Source organism: Bubalus bubalis, chromosome 9 (genome assembly GCF_019923935.1).
Source record: "Bubalus bubalis isolate 160015118507 breed Murrah chromosome 9, NDDB_SH_1, whole genome shotgun sequence".
Taxonomy (NCBI): domain Eukaryota; kingdom Metazoa; phylum Chordata; class Mammalia; order Artiodactyla; family Bovidae; genus Bubalus; species Bubalus bubalis.
The window spans coordinates 45,174,857-45,195,804 of NC_059165.1; the positions used below are offsets into that span (position 1 = coordinate 45,174,857).

The following is a 20,948-nucleotide window of genomic DNA, read 5'->3' on the forward strand; positions in this document are numbered from 1 at the left end:
CAGTCGCAACCCCATGGACTGCAGCCCACCAGGTTCCTCCATCCACAGGATTTTCCAGTCAAGAGTACTGGAGTGGGGTGCCATTGCCTTCTCCGGAGACACCCTAGGATAACTCCAAATTATCAATCTTCATTTAGCAAAGGCATGGATAACCCCTCAGAACGGGTAATTACCACAAACTATTGACACATACTCAGTTGATCCCCAAACAACGCAGGGGTTAGGGCACCAACCTCTAGCTCAGTGAAAAATCCACTTATAAGTTTATAGGCTGTGCCAGGTATCTGCTGCTGCTCTCATCTGCGGTTCTGCAACAGCAGAGACCGTAGGACTAGAGTATTTACCAAAAAAAATCTACGTGTAAGTGGATCCATGCAGCATGAACCCATATTGTTCAAGGGTCAACTGAACCTGGCTTTGGAATGCATCTTCTGGAATCTAAACCACTTACATCTGTATGGGACATTTCAAGTCGTGAACTGGGCTACCCCATAAGGAGGTATCAATTTGATCCTTGGAACCACCTCAGCATAGGGGTTAGTCCCGTTCTGTGAACAAGAGAAACAGCACAATCTGATTGAAATCCCATCACCTACCCCTTTGCCCCTTCACCCTGTTTCCTGTCCTTCTATTAGCCAGGTATCAAAATTTATTTTCTTTTATGAACCTCTAGCAAGGAAGGCCAGAGAAGGCAATGGCACCCCACTCCAGTACTCTTGCCTGGAGAATCCCATGGATGGAGGAGCCTGGAAGGCTGCAGTCCATGGGGTCGCTGAGGGTAGGACACGACTGAGCGACTTCACTTTCACTTTTCACTTTCATGCACTGGAGAAGGAAATGGCAACCCACACCAGTGTTCTTGCCTGGAGAATCCCAGGGACGGGGGAGCTTGGTGGGCTGCCGTCTATGGGGTCGCACAGAGTCGGACACGACTGAAGTGACTTAGCAGCAAGTAAGGCTGTCCTCTCCTGGCTACTCCCTTAGATCACTCCGGACCAGCGAGGGAGGTTTGGGAGCCCTCTGGAGGCCCCAATACCCTAATCACCCGCTTTGAGGTTGTCTTGGATTTTGCAAACAGGGGCAGTCCCATCTGCCAAGCCCTCCATGTTAAAGAGGTTTTTGTGTTTTCGGGTCCACTGCTTCACCTCTTCTCCCTTCCTCTGGGAGGGAAAGAGTGCCGAGTAACAGCTCTAAAATGCTTACTCTAACCTAGGTCCCACTGCAGAGAGGCAGTGGGTCAGCCAAGAGATTCCACCCCCTAGGGAGGTTCAGAGTTCAGAACTAAAGAGACCACCCCCTACCTGCCCAGGGCCCCAAACCACCTCCAAAGCATCTCTCCCTCCCCAGCAGGCGTTATCTCCCAGTGAGTGTAAAACTCAAACACCCTGCCCAGAACAAGGGACAGGTTCCTGGGGAAGGCCTCCTTCCCTTCTCCCCTTCAGAGGGTGTCCTGATTGTGTGCTTTCTTTACAAGAGCAGAAAGTGGTCTGAACTATAGGAAAAGAGCTTTAGGCCCTCATTTATAAAGGCTAACATAACAGTCCTTCACCAAAAGGTGTACAATATAACCAGCTATGGAGTTTAAAACAAATAAAAATAACCATAATGCCCTTATTACACTTGACAAATAAATTTCCTAATATCTACACTTTCAAAATTTCTTCTTATATAACCTGTTTGAATCAGGATTCAAATATGATCCACACAAGGCATTTGACTGATGTCTCAACTCTTCATCCATAACAGTTCCCTCTTTTAAAAATGCTTATTTACTTTTTAATTGAAGCTGATGTACAATAATATGTATATATTATTATATATACGTTGTAGGTGAAGAATATAGTGAGTCATGATTTTTAGAAGTTATACTCCATTTATGGCTTCCCTGGTGGCTCAGTGGGAAAGAACCCACTTCCCAATGCAGGAGACGTGGGTTTGGTCCCTGGTTCAGGAAAATCCCCTGGAGAAGGAAATGGCAACCCACTCTAGTATTCTTGCCTGGGAAACCCTATGGCCAGAAGGAGTCTAGTGGACTACAGTCCACGGGGTCACACAGAGTCATACACTACTTAGCAACTGCTGCTGCTAAGTCACATCAGTCGTGTCCAACTCTGTGCGACCCCAGAGATGGCAGCCCACTAGGCTCCTCTGTCCCTGGGATTCTCCAGGCAAGAACACTGGAGTGGGTTGCCATTTCCTTCTCCAATACAACTAAACAACTCCATTATGGTTATTATAAAATATTGGCTATACCCCGTGTTTGTACAACACATCCTTGTAGCTTATTTTGTACATAATAGTTTGTATCTCTTAACTGTGTACCTCTTAATCCCCTATCTCCACGGTGCCCTTCCCTCCTCCCCTCTCCCCACTGGTAACCACTAGTTTGTTCTCTGTGAGTCCATTTCTGTTACATTCACTAGTTTCGTTTTATTCATTTATTTATTTATGGCTGTGCTATGTCTCCGTTGCTCCAAGTGGCCTTTCTCTAGTCTCGGCGAGCAGTGGCTACTCCCTAGCTGCGGTGCGCAGGCGTCTCTCGCTGCAGAGCCCAGGCTCTATGACACACAGGCTTCAGTAGTTGGAGCACACGGGCTCAGTTGCTCCATGGTAGTGGACTCTTCCTGGACCAGTGATTGAACCCGTGTCCCCTGCATTGGCAGATGGGAGTCTTATCCACTGCGCCACCAGGGAAGTCCTTGCTCTATTTTTTTAACGCCACTTATTTACTAACAAAATAATCTGTCCTGTAGTTTTTCACATTCAAAAACTGAATAACTGCTACCTCATGGCCCATTAATGTATTCTTCTATCCTCATAGATCTATGATTCTGTTAGATGTGGGTTCAATTTTTATTTGGCAGACACAATTTTTACATACAGCACTGTGTACTTTCTGTTATTACATTTACTGTAAGGCACCTAATGCCTGGCTGCTACACAGGCTGCTTTGATATACACCTCCAAGCAACTGGCTTAGGTTCCTAAAGCCAGAAAAGTGCCTCTCTAGCCTTCACAGAACTTGGATTCAAAACTGAAAATCTTAACTACAATGGCAGATATAAACATACACATATAAAAAGCTCTGCTTTGTAAAAATTGTGAATCACTGCTATATACCTGAAAATTACATAAATATTATAAACCAAGTATATCTCAATTAAAAACAAATCAAAAAGCTCTACTTTGGTTTCTTTTGTGGGGAAGGGGTTTATCAGAGAAAAAGTGCTTTTGATACTAAAAATACTAAAGACATTTAGACCTATTCCAATTCCCTTATTTTACAAATGAAGAAACACCAGCTCAGAGAGAGTTTGGGGGTTGCTAATGTCCACAAAGTTGGACACAAGCAGAATTACATGTAAAACGAACACCCCTAATAATGGTGATGATTTATTACAGCTAGCACTTATTAGATGTTCTATACTTGACATTAAGCTAAATATCACACTAAATATTTATGAATCAGTTACTATTAACTATTCCCATTTTGAGGATGAAGGAACAATGGCTTAGAGAGGCTGAGTTATTTACCCAAGACTGCACAGGAAGTTAGGAACAAAGTTGGGATTCAAAATTACAGACTGTTTAATTCCATCCAGTCCACTTCTAGTGGTGGGGAAGGAAGGAGCCAGGGTCTGAAGTAGCTCTGACACCATGAGGTCTTCATGTAGTGAAGACTGACTGATACCCTAGATCCCCGTCAATGCCCCACCTAGTACGCCAGTTGTGGGACTGGTGGGTGAAGAAGATGGGAAAGGGCCCAAACGCAGGAAGGAAATGGAGACTGGGAGTGGAGGTTTATTTGGGGCCAGTTCAGTGTGGCACAAGATTCCTGGGGTTGCCATGGGTTAGCTGGGATTATAATCCTTTTTTATTTCATGCCACCAGTTAGCTGTACTTCAAAGGGACACAGGAAAAAAAAAAATGATACCCAGAATATAAACATGCAAGTCTCAGACCCTGACCCCAACTCTCCTTTAAAGAGAAATAAAGAAAAAGATCACAGCAATGGTTCATTTTCTTACCACACAAAGTTAGAAGTATCACACAATCCACCCACTTATTCCCTGCTAGGGGTGCTGGAAGTTTGTGGGGATAATGCACTCTCAAGTCTCTACTTACTACATGTATACCAGTCACAGCGATTTTTAAAAAGCTTTTAACACAGCAAATGTTTAGTTCAGTTAGACTCGCCTTTGCCCACAGCCCTAAAGAGCACATGTATACTCTGCCAAAAGCTAATTTTTACAAAAGGCAGATAAATTAAAACTTATGTTAAAAACATTCGTTGTAACACATTCCAAAGTAAAAGTAGGCAATTGTTTGAATCATCAACCTTTAAGATTATCCATACTATGTCCTTCATGTCTGTGGAGAAGCAAAGGTCTACTTTTAAGGAGACAGATCCCATATATTTCAGGGAGTACTGATAAAATACCACAAAAGGAAAATACACCGTTCTCCAACCCCCTCAATTTTACAGGTGGAGAAAACGGAGACCCAGAACAAGTCCCAGGAAATCCCAAAGTTTCAGTCTCCCAGACACAGTATAACAGCAAACACATGCCAGGCACCAGACTAAATACTTGACTAAATACCATCACAGTGAATGCTCACAATGCTCCCTTGAGGCAGATAAATAATTTTATTTCTAGAATATAATAAGGAGGCTGAGGCACAGAATGGTTAAATTATCTTGTCCAATGAAGCACAGCTAAGCAGCTGGCATTCAAACCCAAGCAGTTTTGACAGCAGAACCTTTGCTATCTTCTTCATTAAAAAAAAAAAAAAAAAAAATTGGCTGTGCTAGGTCTTAGTTGCCGCACACAGGATCTTCACTGCAGCGCATGGGATCTAGTTCCCTGACCAGGGATTGAACCTGGGCCCCCTCCACTGAGAGTGGGGAGTCTTAACCATCACGGAAGTCCCTCATTTCTTCTTGTAAATGAGACATCCTGCCTCTCTCATACTTAAAAAGTTGTGGCTAGGATAAGGAAAAGAAATTTTAATGTTTTCAAAACATTCTAGGGGAGAGAAATACAAAAAGCCAAAATGCAAATCCCAAAACTTAAAACCACTAAGACAGACACTTAAACCAGAACAGAGAACCCCGCAAGAAAGGGGGGATATCACAAAACATTTTTATTACTAGTTACTGCGTGTGTCTCTTAACTAAAATACTAGCATCTGAGCCAAAAGGGAAGCTAAAAATAGGCGTTTGCAGCAAGCTTTGGAAAGCTTTTGGCTTACTTAGGAGGCACCAAAAACATATGCATCACAGAACACAAAATTTCCCAAGACCACACTGCCACTCCACTGGTGTCACATTTAAACTTATCCAGATAAAATCAGGGCTGGAAAAGGGCTAGTGATCCATGTAAATTTCAAAGAAAGGGCCACTATCTACCCTGACCACAAAATTCTCCTTCAAAAAGCATTCAAGCCCTAACAACAGGCTTAAACAGAGAAGCTACTGGATTAATTCAGAGTTTGTCTGTCGACAACTATTCTGAAGGTTCAAAACTAATAAGCAGACAAGACACTTTCTTGCCTAACAAGAACAGAGGAAGTCTACCGGACTTAGAATTTTGCTTTGGGCACTTAAAGCAAGTTGGCTTTTCTACTCAGAGGTAAAGGCGAGATGCCAGCCAAGCTGTCTTCTTCCCACGATCAATAACCCCGGTGACGCACCCTACCAAGGGCCCCTAGACTTGCACAAAATGCCAGCTCAGGCATCCAACACCACCTGATGTCATGGCTGATTTAAAACCCACAAGGCAGGTTCACCATTAGCAGAGCAGCAGCAGCCAGAGAGAGTAGCCCCATTTAAACTTCTGAGGAGTGCTCTCTCCTGCGGATGATTATACCCCTCTGAGTTTAAAGAGGGGGGAAGGACCAAAGAGTATCTTCAAATTGCTTTTCCTCCCTCCGTGGGTGGATCAGGAGAGATTTGCAAGAAAATGGAGATTTCAGCACTGCCCTTTGCATAAGAGGGTTCTGGAAGGAAAAGGGGGGGAAGGGGAGGAGGGCAAAAGGAAGAGAACACGGTTTGAGGTACTATTAGTAAACGCCAAAGGTCCCCTCCCCCAAATGAAGCAATCTTTAAAAGAGATAAAAATTACAACATGCCATTTTCAGAATTCGGTGTTCTGGTTTCCCTGGGACTACGAGGGATTCTATTCCCTTGAATATGAAAGCATTAAGCTGCCCTTTCAACTTTCCCCATTTTGATGGGTTAAACCAGTCAGTCTCAAGCAGAAGGGGAGGAGTTCTGAAAAAGCCGTAGGGCTATGGCCACAGGCCATCGTAGTAGCTCCAATTGGGTTTTAATACCGGCTCACTGCAAGAAGATCCTGAACCCAAGAATCCAGCCCCAGGGTGTCTCTACGGCCCGGCAAAGGGAGCAGGGCGGGCGCGCCCCCCACCAAAGGCGACGATCTATTTTCGGCAAAGGAAGGCCCAGCGGAGACTCCATATTCCTTACCCTCCTTCCCCCACTAACAAGGCTCCGCTGGGACTTCCCGCACACCCACCTCCCCCGAGGGGCCGGGTCCGAAAGGACCCAAAGAAGTCGAGGAGTGAGAGGGAGGGCGCGCCGCTCGGCGGTCACATGCCGCCAACCGCGCGGGGAGGCACCACGTTGTCCCGGCTGCGGAGGAATGCCGGGAAGGGGGGACGCGCACTCACACCCGCGCACACGCACACTCCCGGCCGCGCCGGCCGCGCCGCCCGCACCCGCCTTCCGCCCCGAGCGCCGCGGCGACCGCCGAACGCCCAGGCCGAGCGGCCGCGAGCAGCCCGCGGGCCGGCGGCGCGGCGCATGGCGCCCAACTGTCACCCGCCCGTCCGGCCTGGCCCGGCCACTCCCTCCCCCGCCGCCACACGCCCCTCGCGTCGCTGCAAGCCCCCTTACTAGCCTCACATTTCCCCTCACTGGACGCCCCGCACACTCGCCATCCGGCTCCCTCTCAAGGCGGAAGGTCCCCGGGATCAGGCGAGGGAAAGCACCGAATTCAATGACACGTTGGGTTTCCTCTTCTCCCCATTCTCCCCGTAACCGACCCCTCGAGCCGTCGCCCACGGCCATTCTACCGCCTAACACCATCTACTCGAGAACAAACTTGTTAACTTTTAAATCCCGAATCCGTGTGGTCGGTATGCACTCATCGCCGGGCGTTTTGCTGCCTATGACATACACTCATTAAACATTTACAACACGGGGACGATAGCAACGCTACCAAAACGAACACGGGGCGGGGGGGTGGAGGGGGCTTCCCAAGGAAGGTTCAGGCAAGAAACCGTCTCTCACACCGACACGCGGTAGTGGGGGAGACGGCCCTTTCACCGAAACCAGCGCCCACCCCTCTCCCCGCGAGATAGGCCGGGACCACGCCGTTGCCCACTAACCGCTGCGGCCCAGGCGGTGGCCGTAGCCTCCCGGAGGCCGGGCCCTCCGGCAGGGGCAGGTTCCCGAGTGTGCTGGGGGGGGGCAGGGCACGGCGACCTGAATTAGCCAGGAGATAATGAAAAAAAAAAAAAAAAAACCCCGAGTCACCACGACCAGTGGCGGACCCCCGGGCCCTGGAGGCCGCTGGGGGAGGGGACGCCTATGTCCCCGGAAGAGGCCCCCGGTCCCGGAATACCAAACAGAAACCCACCTGGAGGAGACTGTCCGTTCACGGTGGCCAGGACCGGCGGCAGCGCGTTCTTAGTCCACGGGTTCACCTTGGGCGGAGGGGCCTCCACGAAGTCTCGGCGCCCGGCGCCCGCGACTCCAGCAGCTCCTCCGCCAGCGCCCGGCTCGCCGCCGCCGCCCTCCTCCCCGTCGCTGACGGCCAGGCCCTCGGCGCCGGGCGGCTGCGGCGGCCGCGGGCTCTCGCGCTCCAGCTGCCCGGTGCCTTCCCTGTGCTGCTTGACGCAGGGCGGCCGAGGTCTTCGGGTGCCGCCGTCCGGCTCTCCGCCTCCGACGTCGTTCGCCCCGGGCTCGCCCTTGCCCTCGGGCGGCGGCAGCGGCTTCTTCCTCACCAGACCCCCGTGATCTTCGGCCTGCAAGAGCGGGGCGCCCCCCGGCAGTAGCGGCTCCACCTGAGTGGCCATCTGCGCGCCCGCCCCCCCGGAGAAGCCGGGCGCGCCCGAGGCTGCCTCCCCCGCCTCGAACTTGGCTCTCAGAGAGCCCGCGACGCCCTCCTCCGGGGCGCTGGGCCCCAGTCCCGGCGGAGAAGGGTCGGGGTTCACGCTAGGCGCGGCCCCCCCTCCCGGTCGGATGCAGCCGCCGTAGATCCAAGGCCCGCTGGCGGGGCGGGGGGGGGGGAGGAAGGCCCCCCACTCTGCGGTCCAGGCCTCCTCGGCGCGCGTCCCCCCCCGCCCGTTCCTCGCAAGGAACCCCCACCCCGAGCCTGGCAGGCTTCTCGTCCCGTCCCTCCCTCCCCCCCGCCCCCGGGGTGGCCCGGGCTTCCCGGCACGGGGGCTGCAGCAATATGGACGGACGGGGGAGAGGCGCGGCGAGCCGAGCTGACCACGCGATCCGCGGCAGGCGGCGGGCGGGCGCGCGCCTCGCGACGCAGCGGGCAAGGGGAGGGGACGGCGCGACGGGGGCGCGCCCGCCGGGGCTGGCCCTGGGCGACGGGCGGGCGAAGGCGGCGGGAGCGCGCGCGCAGGGCCTTGCGGCCCCGCCCCTGGCCCCGCCCCTGGCCTCCAATTCCTCGGCGCACCTCCGGGGCTGGTGGGTGAGGGGTACTCAAACCGGACGGGGGCGAGCACGTGCCTGATGCAATTCGGAAGGGGGGCCGGTCAGCGAGCCCGGTAGGAGAGACCGGGTGGTATAAAGGGGGGGAAGTGTCTTAAAGAGCCAGCGCGTGAGAGCGTCCGCAGGTGGAGCACATGGGACCGCGCCACGCGGCCGGCGGGGCCTGCTCGCGCTCTTTAGGTTGGGTGCTCCAGAATCTGGGGAAAGAACCATTAATATCATCCTGAGCTTACAGGATGATGGGGTGGGGGTGCTGTCGCCTCACTTGCGTCCCATAGGCCTGGCCCCTCCAGGCCCCGCCTGGGTGACCTTGGGTGAGCCGGCCTCACCTCCGCGGACTGTGCACGGCTCCTCCCAGGCAGCCCTGGCCGGGTCACTGTCCCGAGTTGAGTTCGACACCTGGCCTAGAAGACGGGTCTTTAACCCTTGGGGGCATCGGGCATCTAGGAAGTGAGCAGGAAATTACCAACAGCCCCCAACCCGGCCAAGCCCTGAAACCGAGTATTTATGGGCGAGAAATGTCTCCCCCCACCCCCTCAAATGGACTTAAGTTTTTATAAGAATTGCTTGGGGCGGAAACGAACCAACGCCGAATTAGAACTCTGGAGATCTGAGATTTTATCCTGACCCTGGTCCTGCCCCTTACCAACTCTGCATTAGTTGGGTCTCAGTTTCCCTATTGTAAAATGAAGACAGTGGTTTCAAATTTTAGTGCATATTCAATTAAATATTTACTGTGCGGGGTTTCTAGGAACAAAGCTTGGAAAAAAGGCTTACAAGGACCTCATGGAATTTGCATTCTAAGGTGGAGAAAGAGACAGTAAAACAAACTTATGAACAAGAGCTTGTCTCATATCTATGAAGACAGTAACTACTATGTTAATAGGTCACTAGATCAGTTACTTTAGTTTGTATGATGAGGGAAAACCTTGAATGCAGATTCCAAAGTATTTGGAATCAGGCATGTCTGGGATTGGACCAAGAAACTGCGTGTCTAGCAAGAACCCTTTTGGTGCTTGTGGTCCCACACTTCACTTGGAGGAGTCCTGGCCTCTGGCTGGCTATGATATCACCTGCTCAAGACATAACAGCCAAGAGTGTGAGCCATCTCCAAAAGAATTAGAACACATGACCTGCTGGACAGAGAAGGCTTATTGAAAATCAGCCTTTTGAAACTGCCCCCAAGGGGTGAGGCTAGTTGTAGGGCTGTAACCAGGACCACTGGGGAGAGGTGCTGGTGGGGACAACCAGGCAATCTGATGTGTGGTCCCAACTCTTCCATAACGTGGTGTCCACACCTTGGCCAGCTTTCAGCACTTCACTGGACCCCTTTTCCCTGGTAGACAAATGGGGGTAAATTATGCTTGACTTGCTTCTAACCTCTCAGCTTTTGTGAGGAGACAAGTGAGACAACGTCAGTCAAAGTGCTATGTAAATTATAGAGACTGAGGCCAGTGCTTGAAAAGAGATACAAAGAAGATAATGATTAAATGATTAAAGGGATCTTGATGAATTAAAACAGATTCTTTGTTGTTACATTATATATACCCTTAATCAGAAAGTAAATTATTGTACACTGTCACTAGCATGCACTATTTTTTATTTTTTAATTAATTATATTTATTTTCTGAAGAGGATTCACATTAGACTCTCTGAACTTTTTAAAAGAGGACATAATGGTCCTTGTTGGTCATTCTTTTCTATATTCCTATAGTTGGAGGTAGAGGGTATGCTTTGTGAAGAGAGAAGGGCTCTGTGTGGACAAGTAACTTGTTCATGTTACCTAGCATCAGTCTGAGCTGAACAAGCAGCACCAGGCCCTATGTGGAGGCTGGAGCAGCACTGAGATCTGCACCCCTAGGCCTGCTCTGCCCCAGAGAGGGGCTCCTAACACCCATAGGCCATTTTCCAGATGAGCAAACTGGGACCACAAAAGGAAGATAAGACAAGGTAACTGGCATGAGACCACATCTTACACTGAGGCTATTAAATTGGAAAAAGGAATCTTAATGATTAGTCAGTTCCCTTGTTTTTCAAGAAACTGAAGTTCAGAGAAGTCAGGTTACTTAACCAAAGTCACACAGCTAGTCCATGGCAGAGTCAGGTCTCATACCTGAATCTTCTAAATGCAGTAGCTTTTTCTATTGGAAATGATGGAATTGCAATTTGAATTCAGGAGTTTTTGTGTTTTTTTAGATTCCTGACCTACTATGGCATTCTATATGCATGTATTCAGTTTTAAATACTATTGATCAAATAGTTCAGAGTAGCTACTTTTATTAAGTAACTACTATATGCTAGGTTCTATGAGAAATATTAATACTTGACATACTTTATCTCATTTCATCCTCACAATAACCTAATGAGTTAGATACTAGCTTTTCCCACAAATACCTACTGTGTTCCTACTATGTGCCAGGCACCAGGCTAGGTCATGAAGCTACTATCTTCATTTACAAACGGAAGCAATTGAAGTTCAGAAAAAGAAAGTCAGCTGGCTGCTTAGGGTCTCAGGCAGCAGCTAATTCCCCAGGCCTGTTTTTATCCCCCGCACTACACTGTAAGGCTGCTTCTCTTCTCTCCATTGCCATATCGATGGCTATTTGTGGAGCACTCATCAAATACATTGGACTGGGGAAGATACTAAAAAAAGCTGAACCCTGTCTCTCCAAAAGGTAAACTCTAATTGGAGGAACCAAGTAGTTAAGCAATAAGTGATCTCAGGCAAAAAAAAAAAAAAAAAAAGAAATTAAACAAGATATGCTTTAGGCAGAAAGCAATAAGGATCAGACTAACTTGTGCTTTGCCCACGGTTTGAACACATCATAGTCTTAAAACGCACAGACACAGAGAGAGAAAATCAAACTTTAAAAATTTAAAATAATAAAGTGGGTCCAAATACCTATTTATAATTATGTGCTTGTTTGCTTCCTGGTGCTGACAGCTTCCTAAAAGAGAGACGGGAGGCTGAAGCAGGGACTAGAGACAGCAGACTTGGTTTATAACCTGGGCCCATCCCCAGCTTTGCTGAATGAATTGGAGCAGCCTCCTGAGCCTTCCTGGGCTTCCATTTCTCTGTTCACAAAATGGGAAGCATAATACCTGCATCAGGCTCATGGGTAGGAAGAAAGATACAAGTTCCCTGAAACTATTTTTTGGAGGGGAACATAGGTAAAAGACAGGTGGTTCCTTTATCTGGGCTTGGATATTCCACTTTATTCCTCTTTGAGTTTGATTTTCCAGAGGGCCTTTTGTTTCTGAAAGAACTTGGGCTTTATCACTTATCTTCTTCTGATACCAGGGACTCCTAGGCTTGAGGCCTCTTCATACCAACATGGAAGAGTAGGTGGAGTTAGCAAGGGAGGGGCATTGGCCAGACAGTATTAGCTACGGAATTTTTTCCCAAACCTGAAGACTCTTGGACCTTCTGGCATATGCCAAGAAGTTTACTTCAGTTCATGAGAGGAGGCTCAGCCTAGATTTCCTCTTGTCAACTAGATGGAAACAGCAATAGTTACAATGTAAGGGGGATAAGGAGAAGTCAGAAGTACTGACTGTTCCCTGTTCCCATGCCTGCGTATTCAGTCGCTCAGTCGTGTCTGATTCTTTGCAACCCCATGGACTGTAGCCCACCAGGCTCCTCTGACCATGGAATTCTCCAGGCAAGAATACTGGAGTGGGTTCCCATTTCCTCCTCCAAGGGATCTTCCCGACCTAGGGATCAAACCTGCATCTCCTGCATTGCAGGCAGATTCTCTGCCACTGAGTCACCTGGGAAGTCCGACTGTTCCCATAATAACATGGCTAACCCTCAGGGATTCTGTAAGTATGATCACCCCCATTTTACAGATGAGGAAGTAGGCTCAGAGGCTGCCCAGGCCACCCAATGAGGTTAGTAAAAGATGGAGAATAGATTTGTAAAGGTCTTTCTTTTAATGCATTCCCCACTCTGAGCTAAGAGATAGGCAGCATCCCATGGCCTCTTTCTAATCTATCCTACCTACACAGCTTCTTCCTCCATTCCCACTCCTCTCCCTGGTGTTCCTGAACTTTCTCAAGTGGTCTCCTGCGGGGCTTCCCCACCAACTAACTGTTCTCCTCCCTGCCATGGAGCCTGCCATGCTGCCTGAGCCAATTCTCTGGTTCCCTGATCGATGGGCCCTGCCTCTGCTTAAAATCTTGGCGTGCACATGCCTGCCTGTCCTACCGCTTTCAGCCACACAGCCTACATGCCAGCAGCAGTCGACTACTCACTTTCTTTTATCCTTTCATTCAACCAATATTTACTAAGCCATCTGTAGTGTGCCAATTACTGTCCAGACCCTGGACACGGAAAGGTGAGCAAGACACACAAGATCCATGTCTTCAAAAAGCTATCTAATTCCCTGTGGGCCCCATGCTTTCCTGCCTCAATTCATGTACCTTCTCTGTGACAAAGCTGTTCACAGTGAGGTCCTGAGTGTGAATCCCAGCTTGACCATCTCATGACTTCAGGAGAATAACTTTCATCTCTCTAAGCCTCAGTCTCCCCATCTGTCAATTGGAGATGATAATACTACTTTCTTCATAGAACTTCTGTGAGTCTTAAATGGGAGAATGTGTGTAGTTTAAAAGTACAATGCCTGGCACATAGTATGTGCTAAGTAAATATTACCTTTCACTATTTTTATTACTGCCAATGATGCCTTTCCATTTCCACATACCCAGAGTTCTACTGGTCCTTCAAGGCTCAGCACAAAATGACAACTTCTTTACAAAAATTTAATCTCCATAGCTAGAATAGATTTCTCCCCCACTGTTAACACCTAGTGACAATTTCCGTAAAATATTTAGTACTTTCTATCTTCAATTATAGCTAGTGATCAATATGCCTTATCCTCTATCTAGATTATAATATATTTCTTGAGGGCAAGGATTATACCCCATTCTTCTTAGTGTTGTTTATAGTAATCATCACTGCTGCCTTTACACAGCAAGCCCTCCGTGTGTTTTCTGGACAAGGGAATGAATGAATGAATGGATGCAAGATCACACCTTATCACTTCAATGTTCTGGTAACTAGAGCAACATTGTCAAGGGCCAGGTACTAAATTTTATATATTTATTTATACATAAGTATATATATAAATTATTTAGTATATATACTTTATAGTGTATATAATAAATTGATTATTTATAAAACATATAAATTACATATATACTTTTAAATGATAAAATATAATACAAAATGGGCTAACTTTTGCAAATAGAAAAAAAATTTAAGTCTAGCAAAGCAGAGCCCACATATAAGCGCATAATCCAGAGGCAATCACAGGCAAGCTGGTATATTTCTTCTAGTCTCTTTTCTGTTTGTATTTTACATGCTGCTGCTGCTAAGTCACTTCAGTCATGTCCGACTGTGCGACCCCACAGACGGCAGCCCACCGGGCTTCCCCATCCCTGGGATTCTCCAGGTAACAACACTGGAGTGGGTTGCCATTTCCTTCTCCAATGCATGAAAGTGAAAAGTGAAAGTGAAGTCACTCAGTCGTGTCTGACCCTCAGCAACCCCATGGACTGCAGCCTTCCAGGCTCCTCCGTCCATGGGATTTTCCAGGCAAGAGTACTGGAGTGGGGTGCCATTGCCTTCTCCTGTATTTTTACATAGCTGAGACTATACTGCACATTCCACAGCTTTATTTTTTTTAACACTGTATTATCAGCATTGTCTGCACATCATTGCAAATCCCCTTCACACAGTCAGTGAGGGTCATCTATTGAGCACCTTTGGTATGCCTTACCTCTCAGCAGTCCACCGTCTTATTTGTACCACACTGCGTTTCTGAAAGGGCTTTCGTGGAGAGAGGACAGATGTGATTGTCCCCTGAGCTCCACAGAAGTTCAATGACTTGCTCCAGGATGCTGGGACAGCAGAATAAACATCAGAACTTCAGTCTCTCCCATCCCATTCTCATGCACCACACCACAGGAAAGAGAGATGGCACATGTCAAAAATGCAAAACTCTCATAGCCAAAGGAAGGTAACTATGTTTAAATACTCCAGGGTCAAGAAACATCCAAGTTCATGGGGACAAGTGGAAACCAGCAGTCACAGTGAAGGCAGAAAGCAATTTTTCTGGCAGCATGATCCAGGACAGAAGGGCCCTGAGCTAGGGACTGGAGTCGAAACAAGAAAGGGCAATACATGTTTTCTGTCCTGGGGCAGAACCCTACATCAGCACACTGCTCTCTTCACAGATCACTTGCCTGTCCTTCACCTCTGGCACAGAAGGGTCAGAGTTGCATTCAGGCTCAGGTTTGCCCACTTTCAAGCTGTGCGATACCAGGCAAGTTACTTCACTTCTCTGAGCTTCAGTGTCTCCAGCTATAGAATGGTGAAAAGTGAAATACTTGCCTCATAAAATTCAGAGAACATTAAATGAACCAGTATTTGTGTAAGGGTGTTATAGTCCCAGCTCTGCACCCACCTGCATGTTCTTTCACCTGTTTTTGCCTCAGTTTTCTCATCTGTAAAATAGAGATAACAGCACCCCCCTCTTAGGGTTACTGTGGGGACTAAGTGAGTTAACACTTGTGCTTAGAACAGTACCTGACAAATGTAACTGCTGAATAAATGTCTACTATTATTGTAAAAAGGATGGTGGTCACTGGCATAGAGTCAAGGCAACCATTCTTCAAATCTCATGAAGAAAGCAGAGACAGTGTTACCCTAATGTATAGATAAGGAAACTGAAGATTAGGTATTTATCTGGACTCAGGCTGCTAGTTGGGGGCAGCTCCAGGACTTCTAAAGATTCTAAATGCAATGCCTTCTCCTCCAGATAATATTCTAGCTGCTGGAAGCTGCTAGCCCTCTGGCCAATTTCAGCCCACAGACATGGTTTTTTTTGGCCTCCACAGTACTTTTTTTTTTAATTGAGTTGAACTGTGATTAGATGGGCCCAACACATACTAGTGGGCCTCAGGCCCTAGCCTCCTCTGGTGCTTGCTCCTCCCAGCCAATGACCTGCATTTAGATCCCTACACAGGCTGATACCACACCAGTCACTAAGCACATGGTGAAGACACGTTTAAGAGTCCAAGGGGAGGAAGAGAAGAGCACAGACCAGAGGCACAGGGAAAAGGTGGTCAGGGAAGACTTCTTGGAGGTGGCTGTACTTGAGTTAGGACTTAAAATTGAAATGTGGGAAATATCTAGATTAAAAGGGAGGGTAGCGGGTAAGGCAGATTAATTTGACATTTTGTGACCTTCAGGGAGGTTTATGAGTTTTCCTGCCAAGACTTCCTCAGGCCTTTTCCTTGGTTGAGAAGAGTGAAGAAATGAGTGCCCTTTTATCTCAGATGAGGTCATGTGACTCAGGAGGTCACACTGTCAACATCTGTTGATTGGATTACTGATCTGTGTCATCATCCCTAAAGACTCCACACTGCACAAGGCAACAGGAAGGAGGTGTGATCACCAAAGTATGAACTCTGCCTGTCTAACCATGGCCATCTGGAACTAAATCTCTTTACATCTGAGCAGTCTTGATAGCAATTTCTAACATTTCACACCTCTATGGCAAAGAAGATGAGTGCTAGCTGTAGGAATGAGGTGGGGAAAGGCTGTGGTAAACTAGTAAAGCTGCCCAACTTCCTGTCCCAGTGACATTCACTGCATCAGAGAGGTCTGCCGATCCTCACCGCGTCCCGTAGCACCTGACTCGCTGGATCTGTGACACACGAACAAAATAGGGAACTGCAAATAACGTGAGTGGCCTAATTACCTGGGCTTCCCTTGTGGCTCAACTGGTAAAGAATCCGCCTCCAATGCAGGAGACTTGGGTTCGATCCCTGGGCTGGGAAGATCCTCTGGAGAAGGGAAAGGATACCCACTCCAGTATTCTGGCCTGGAGAATTCCATGGACTACAGTCCATGGGGTTGCAAAGAGTCAGACACGACTGAGCGACTTTCACTTCCTTCCTTCACTTCACTTACTTCCTAATTACCTAATGCAGATAGAATGTGTAGTGATCACTAAAGACAAGGAATAGCCAGGTTCACTTTGCACTGATAGCATTGCCTGGTGGGTTTTCTGCAAGCCTCCAGGGTGATAGGGCTCCCAGGGAGCCCCCGCATTGGGAAAAGCAGGAAATGTTATAGCGTGTCATGCATAAGCTCTCCCATGGCTTCATAGTGCGATGAAAACGAACTCCTGGCCTCTCATCTCGGCCCACAAGACACCATGTGCTCCAGACTCCATCCACCTCAGACTTCCCCTTTCTGCTCCTCTCCCCTGCCCTTGCCCTGTGCCAGCACCTCCAACACGGGGAGCTCATCCCTGCCTGGGGGCACTGCTGGGAACACATCCCCGCCACACAGACACACAAACAGCATGCGCTTACGCTTCAAGCCTCAGCTGAAATGGCCCTCTCCCAGAGAGACTGCCTTTGATCAGCTTGGCTGCAGTACTTCATGTTCTTCATGACACAGATCACAATCTCTGATTTTACGTGTGTACCTGCTTTTTCCCATTTCCTCCACTAATGTGTAAACTCTGTGAGCCTGGAGCTGGTGGCTATTTTGTTCATCCTTAGTGTTCCCAAGCACAGTCTGTGGCATAGTAGACCCTTAGTATTTTGTTGAAGGAACGCTGTGTGGTCTCTGGCAAGTTGCTTCCCCTCTCTGGGCTTCAGTATCCCCACATGTGAAATGCAGGGGCTGGATGAGGGACTGCAGAGAGCGCTTGGCACTCTGACTGTGGTTCTGTGACTGACATCTGGGCCTTGGGCCCAGGAGGGAGCCTGGCATGCAGCATCTCCATAGTGCTAGACACAGGCACTGATTTAATCAGGCGGTGGACACCCTATAATTTACTGTTCTGCTGTCCCTCCTCCCTAGTCCCTCAGTTGAAGACCATGCTGTCAAATTTCCAGGATGATCCACGCATAGCCACCTGTTCTCACAGCTCACTGATCCCAGTGCCCACGAGGAGGGGATGGTTGGCAGGCAGGACAGGCTGGGAGAGGATGTTCAATCCAAGAGCTCGAGAGCCAGGAGGACTTGTCAATGTCATGAACTGAAAGACTGGGATCTGTGAGAGATTTCATCAAATCCTACACTCTCTGGTAGGAAGGGACCTTCCAGGACAACCCACCAGTCCTCTGCCTCAACCCTACCTGCCGTAAACACTGCTCAGTAATGATCACCATCACCTTGATTCCACTGGAAGTGCCCAGAATAGGGGCCTCACTGCTCTCAGAGCTGTGCATCTTGTCAATGAACAGCTCTGTTTAGAAAGCTTTTTCCTCAGCAGCACAGTGAAACAGAGGCAATATAGCACAGGTGCCAAGGGCTAGGGCTCTGAGCCAGGAAGCCTGGGCAGAGTCTCAGCTCCACAACCTCCTTGCTTTGTGAGCCCGAGCAAACCAGGAGCCCTCTCGGTGCATCCACCTCCTCTTCTGTTAAACAGAGAGAACCCTCACTGGGCTGTTGGGAAAATCACAAGTGTTAATATCTAATGGGAAGGCAATAAATTGTCTGTAACTGTTAACTGCCACCTATGAATGTTCTTCTTGTTGTTATTAGAGTTTTTAGTTCTTCTTGGACTCTGTTCTCTGGGCTGGTTGATTTGTCTGCAGAAGAGACGGTGGGGCACAGCCCAAAGACACAGGCTGAGAAATCAGAGGGGTGTGTTTGCTGGTGGCTATGAGAACATTTCACATCAGCCTTCCGGGCCTCGGGATCCTCATCTGAAGAAAGGTGAGGGAATAGTCTCTGTCCTGCTTTCTTGTCACAGAACCCATATAGAACAAATGAGAAATAGACAAGAAGGTTTTGAAAAGTGACACGTGCTATCTAAAAGTGACAGCACTTCTCTTAAGTTGTCAGAAGCCCTTTCCTTTTTCAGCAAGGCACGTAGCTTCAAAAGAGCTAAACTCAGCCTATCTGGCAAACAGTGTGTTTTGGGTACTTGTTGTGAATTTGACACTAATCCCCTCAGAATCTTCTTTTATTAATGTACCAGAGCAAACAAATTTGAGAAGGGTTTACTTACAAGCACTTGGTACATTCCTACAAGATGCAGAGATTGGCTTGGCTGATTTCTGCCATCTTTGTTTTTTGTTATTATATAATTATTATTTCTTCACTTGCTCTTCTTCAGCAATTTGACTGGCAGGATCCAGGTGAGGTGCATTCACTTTGCAAATATCAGCAGGAAACAGTAGCTCTGCATACTCTCAGGAGTCTTCTGTGACCTTTGACCAATACCTGCTGTGTCATGTGGACCGAGAGACAGCCTCCTCGTTGTACTGGAGAGAAGCCAGGCCTAGAGAGGCGAGGACAGCAGCCCAAAGTCACACAGCTGGTTAATGCCAAAGGCTTGAAACCAGGTCTCTTGACTCCAAACTCTACGCTCTTTCCAACAGTTCTGTGGACCCCTGCAATTTCTCTAAATTAGCTGACTGTGTATCAGAATCTTGTAATTCACAGGGGTTCATGTTTCTCAAAGCCATTGAATCATACGTTTAAAATCTGAACAGTAAAAAGAAAAGAAAAAATCTGTACAGCGTATTGTAAATTTAACACAATTAAAAAAAGAAAGAAAATTGTATGGCAGGGTCCCATTTCATCAGCATTTATGGCAAAAATAATATATAATATAACGGGCTCAAGAAAAGCCTTCAGTTCAGTCCAGTTGCTCAGTCATGTCTGATTCTTCGCAACCCCATGAATCGCAGCACACCAGGCCTCCCTGTCCATCACCAACTCCCGGAGTTCACTCAGACTCACGTCCATCAAGTCAGTGATGCCATCCAGCCATCTCATCCTCTGTCATCCCCTTCTCCTCCTGCCCCCGATCCCTCCCAGCATCACAGTCTTTTCCAATGAGTCAACTCTTCGCATGACGTGGCCAAAGTACTGGAGTTTCAGCTTCAGCATCATTCCCTCGAAAGAAATTCCAGGGCTGATCTCCTTCAGAATGGACTGGTTGGATCTCCTTGCAGTCCAAGGGACTCTCAAGAGTCTTCTCCAACACCACAGTTCAAAAGCATCAATTCTTTGGCGCTCAGCCTTCTTCACAGTCCAACTCTCACATCCATACATGACCACAGGAAAAACCAGAGCCTTGACTAGACGAACCTTTGTTGGCAAAGTAATGTCTCTGCTTTTCAATATGCTATCTAGGTTGGTCATAACTTTCCTTCCAAGGAGTAAGCGTCTTTTAATTTCATGGCTGCAGTCACCATCTGCAGTGATTTTGGAGCCCCAAAAAATAAAGTCTGACACTGTTTCCACTGTTTCCCCATCTGTTTCCCATGAAGTGATGGGACCAGATGCCATGATCTTCATTTTCTGAATGTTGAGCTTTAAGCCAACTTTTTCACTCTCCTCTTTCACTTTCATCAAGAGGCTTTTGAGTTCCTCTTCACTTTCTGCCATAAGGGTGGTGTCATCTGCATATCTCAGGTTATTGATATTTCTCCCGGCAATCTTGATTCCAGCTTGAGTTTCTTCCAGTCCAGCGTTTCTCATGATGTAGTCTGCATAGAAGTTAAATAAGCAGGGTGACAATATACAGCCTTGACGTACTCCCTTCCTATCTGGAACCAGTCTGTTCCATGTCCAGTTCTAACTGTTGCTTCCTGACCTGCATACAGATTTCTCAAGACGCAGGTCAGGTGGTCTGGTATTCCCATCTCTTTCAGAATTTTCCACAGTTTCTTGTGATCCACACAGTCAAAGGCTTTGGCATAGTCAATAAAGCAGAAATAGATGCTTTTTGGAACTCTCTTGCTTTTTCCATGATCCAGCGGATGTTGGCAATTTGATCTCTGGTTCCTCTGCCTTTTCTAAAACCAGCTTGAACATCTGCAAGTTCATGGTTCACGTATTGCTGAAGCCTGGCTTGGAGAATTTTGAGCATTACTTTACTAGCGTGGGAGATGAGTGCAATTGTGCGGTAGTTTGAACATTCTTTGGCATTGCCTTTCTTTGGGATTGGAATGAATACTGACCTTTTCCAGTCCTGTGGCCACTGCTGAGTTTTCCAAATTTATTGGCATATTGAGTGTAGCACTTTCACAGCATCATCTTTCAGGATTTGAAAGAGCTCAACTGGAATTCCATCACCTCCACTAGCTTTGTTCATAGTGATGCTTTCTAAGGCCCACTTGAATTCACATTCCAGGATGTCTGGCTCTAGATGAATGATCA

The 20,948-nt window shown here is 47.9% G+C and overlaps 1 protein-coding gene and 1 long non-coding RNA gene across 2 annotated transcripts in view; one reads left to right on the forward strand and one right to left on the reverse strand.

Annotated features, from left to right (window-relative positions):
• Positions 1-8,499, reverse strand: part of LARP1 (La ribonucleoprotein 1, translational regulator) — a 61,955-nt gene extending 53,456 nt beyond the window's left edge. The window contains exon 1 of the mRNA XM_025292362.3: positions 7,662-8,499. Coding sequence (XP_025148147.2) covers positions 7,662-8,100 — 439 coding nt within the window. The 5' untranslated portion in view covers positions 8,101-8,499. The remainder of the gene's footprint in view (positions 1-7,661) is intronic.
• A 160-nt stretch (positions 8,500-8,659) lies between these two features.
• Positions 8,660-19,293, forward strand: LOC102408946. Its single transcript, XR_003111326.3, has 3 exons — positions 8,660-8,805; positions 18,318-18,491; positions 18,895-19,293. It is a non-coding gene; the product is annotated as an uncharacterized LOC102408946 (long non-coding RNA).
• Positions 19,294-20,948: the final 1,655 nt, after the last annotated feature.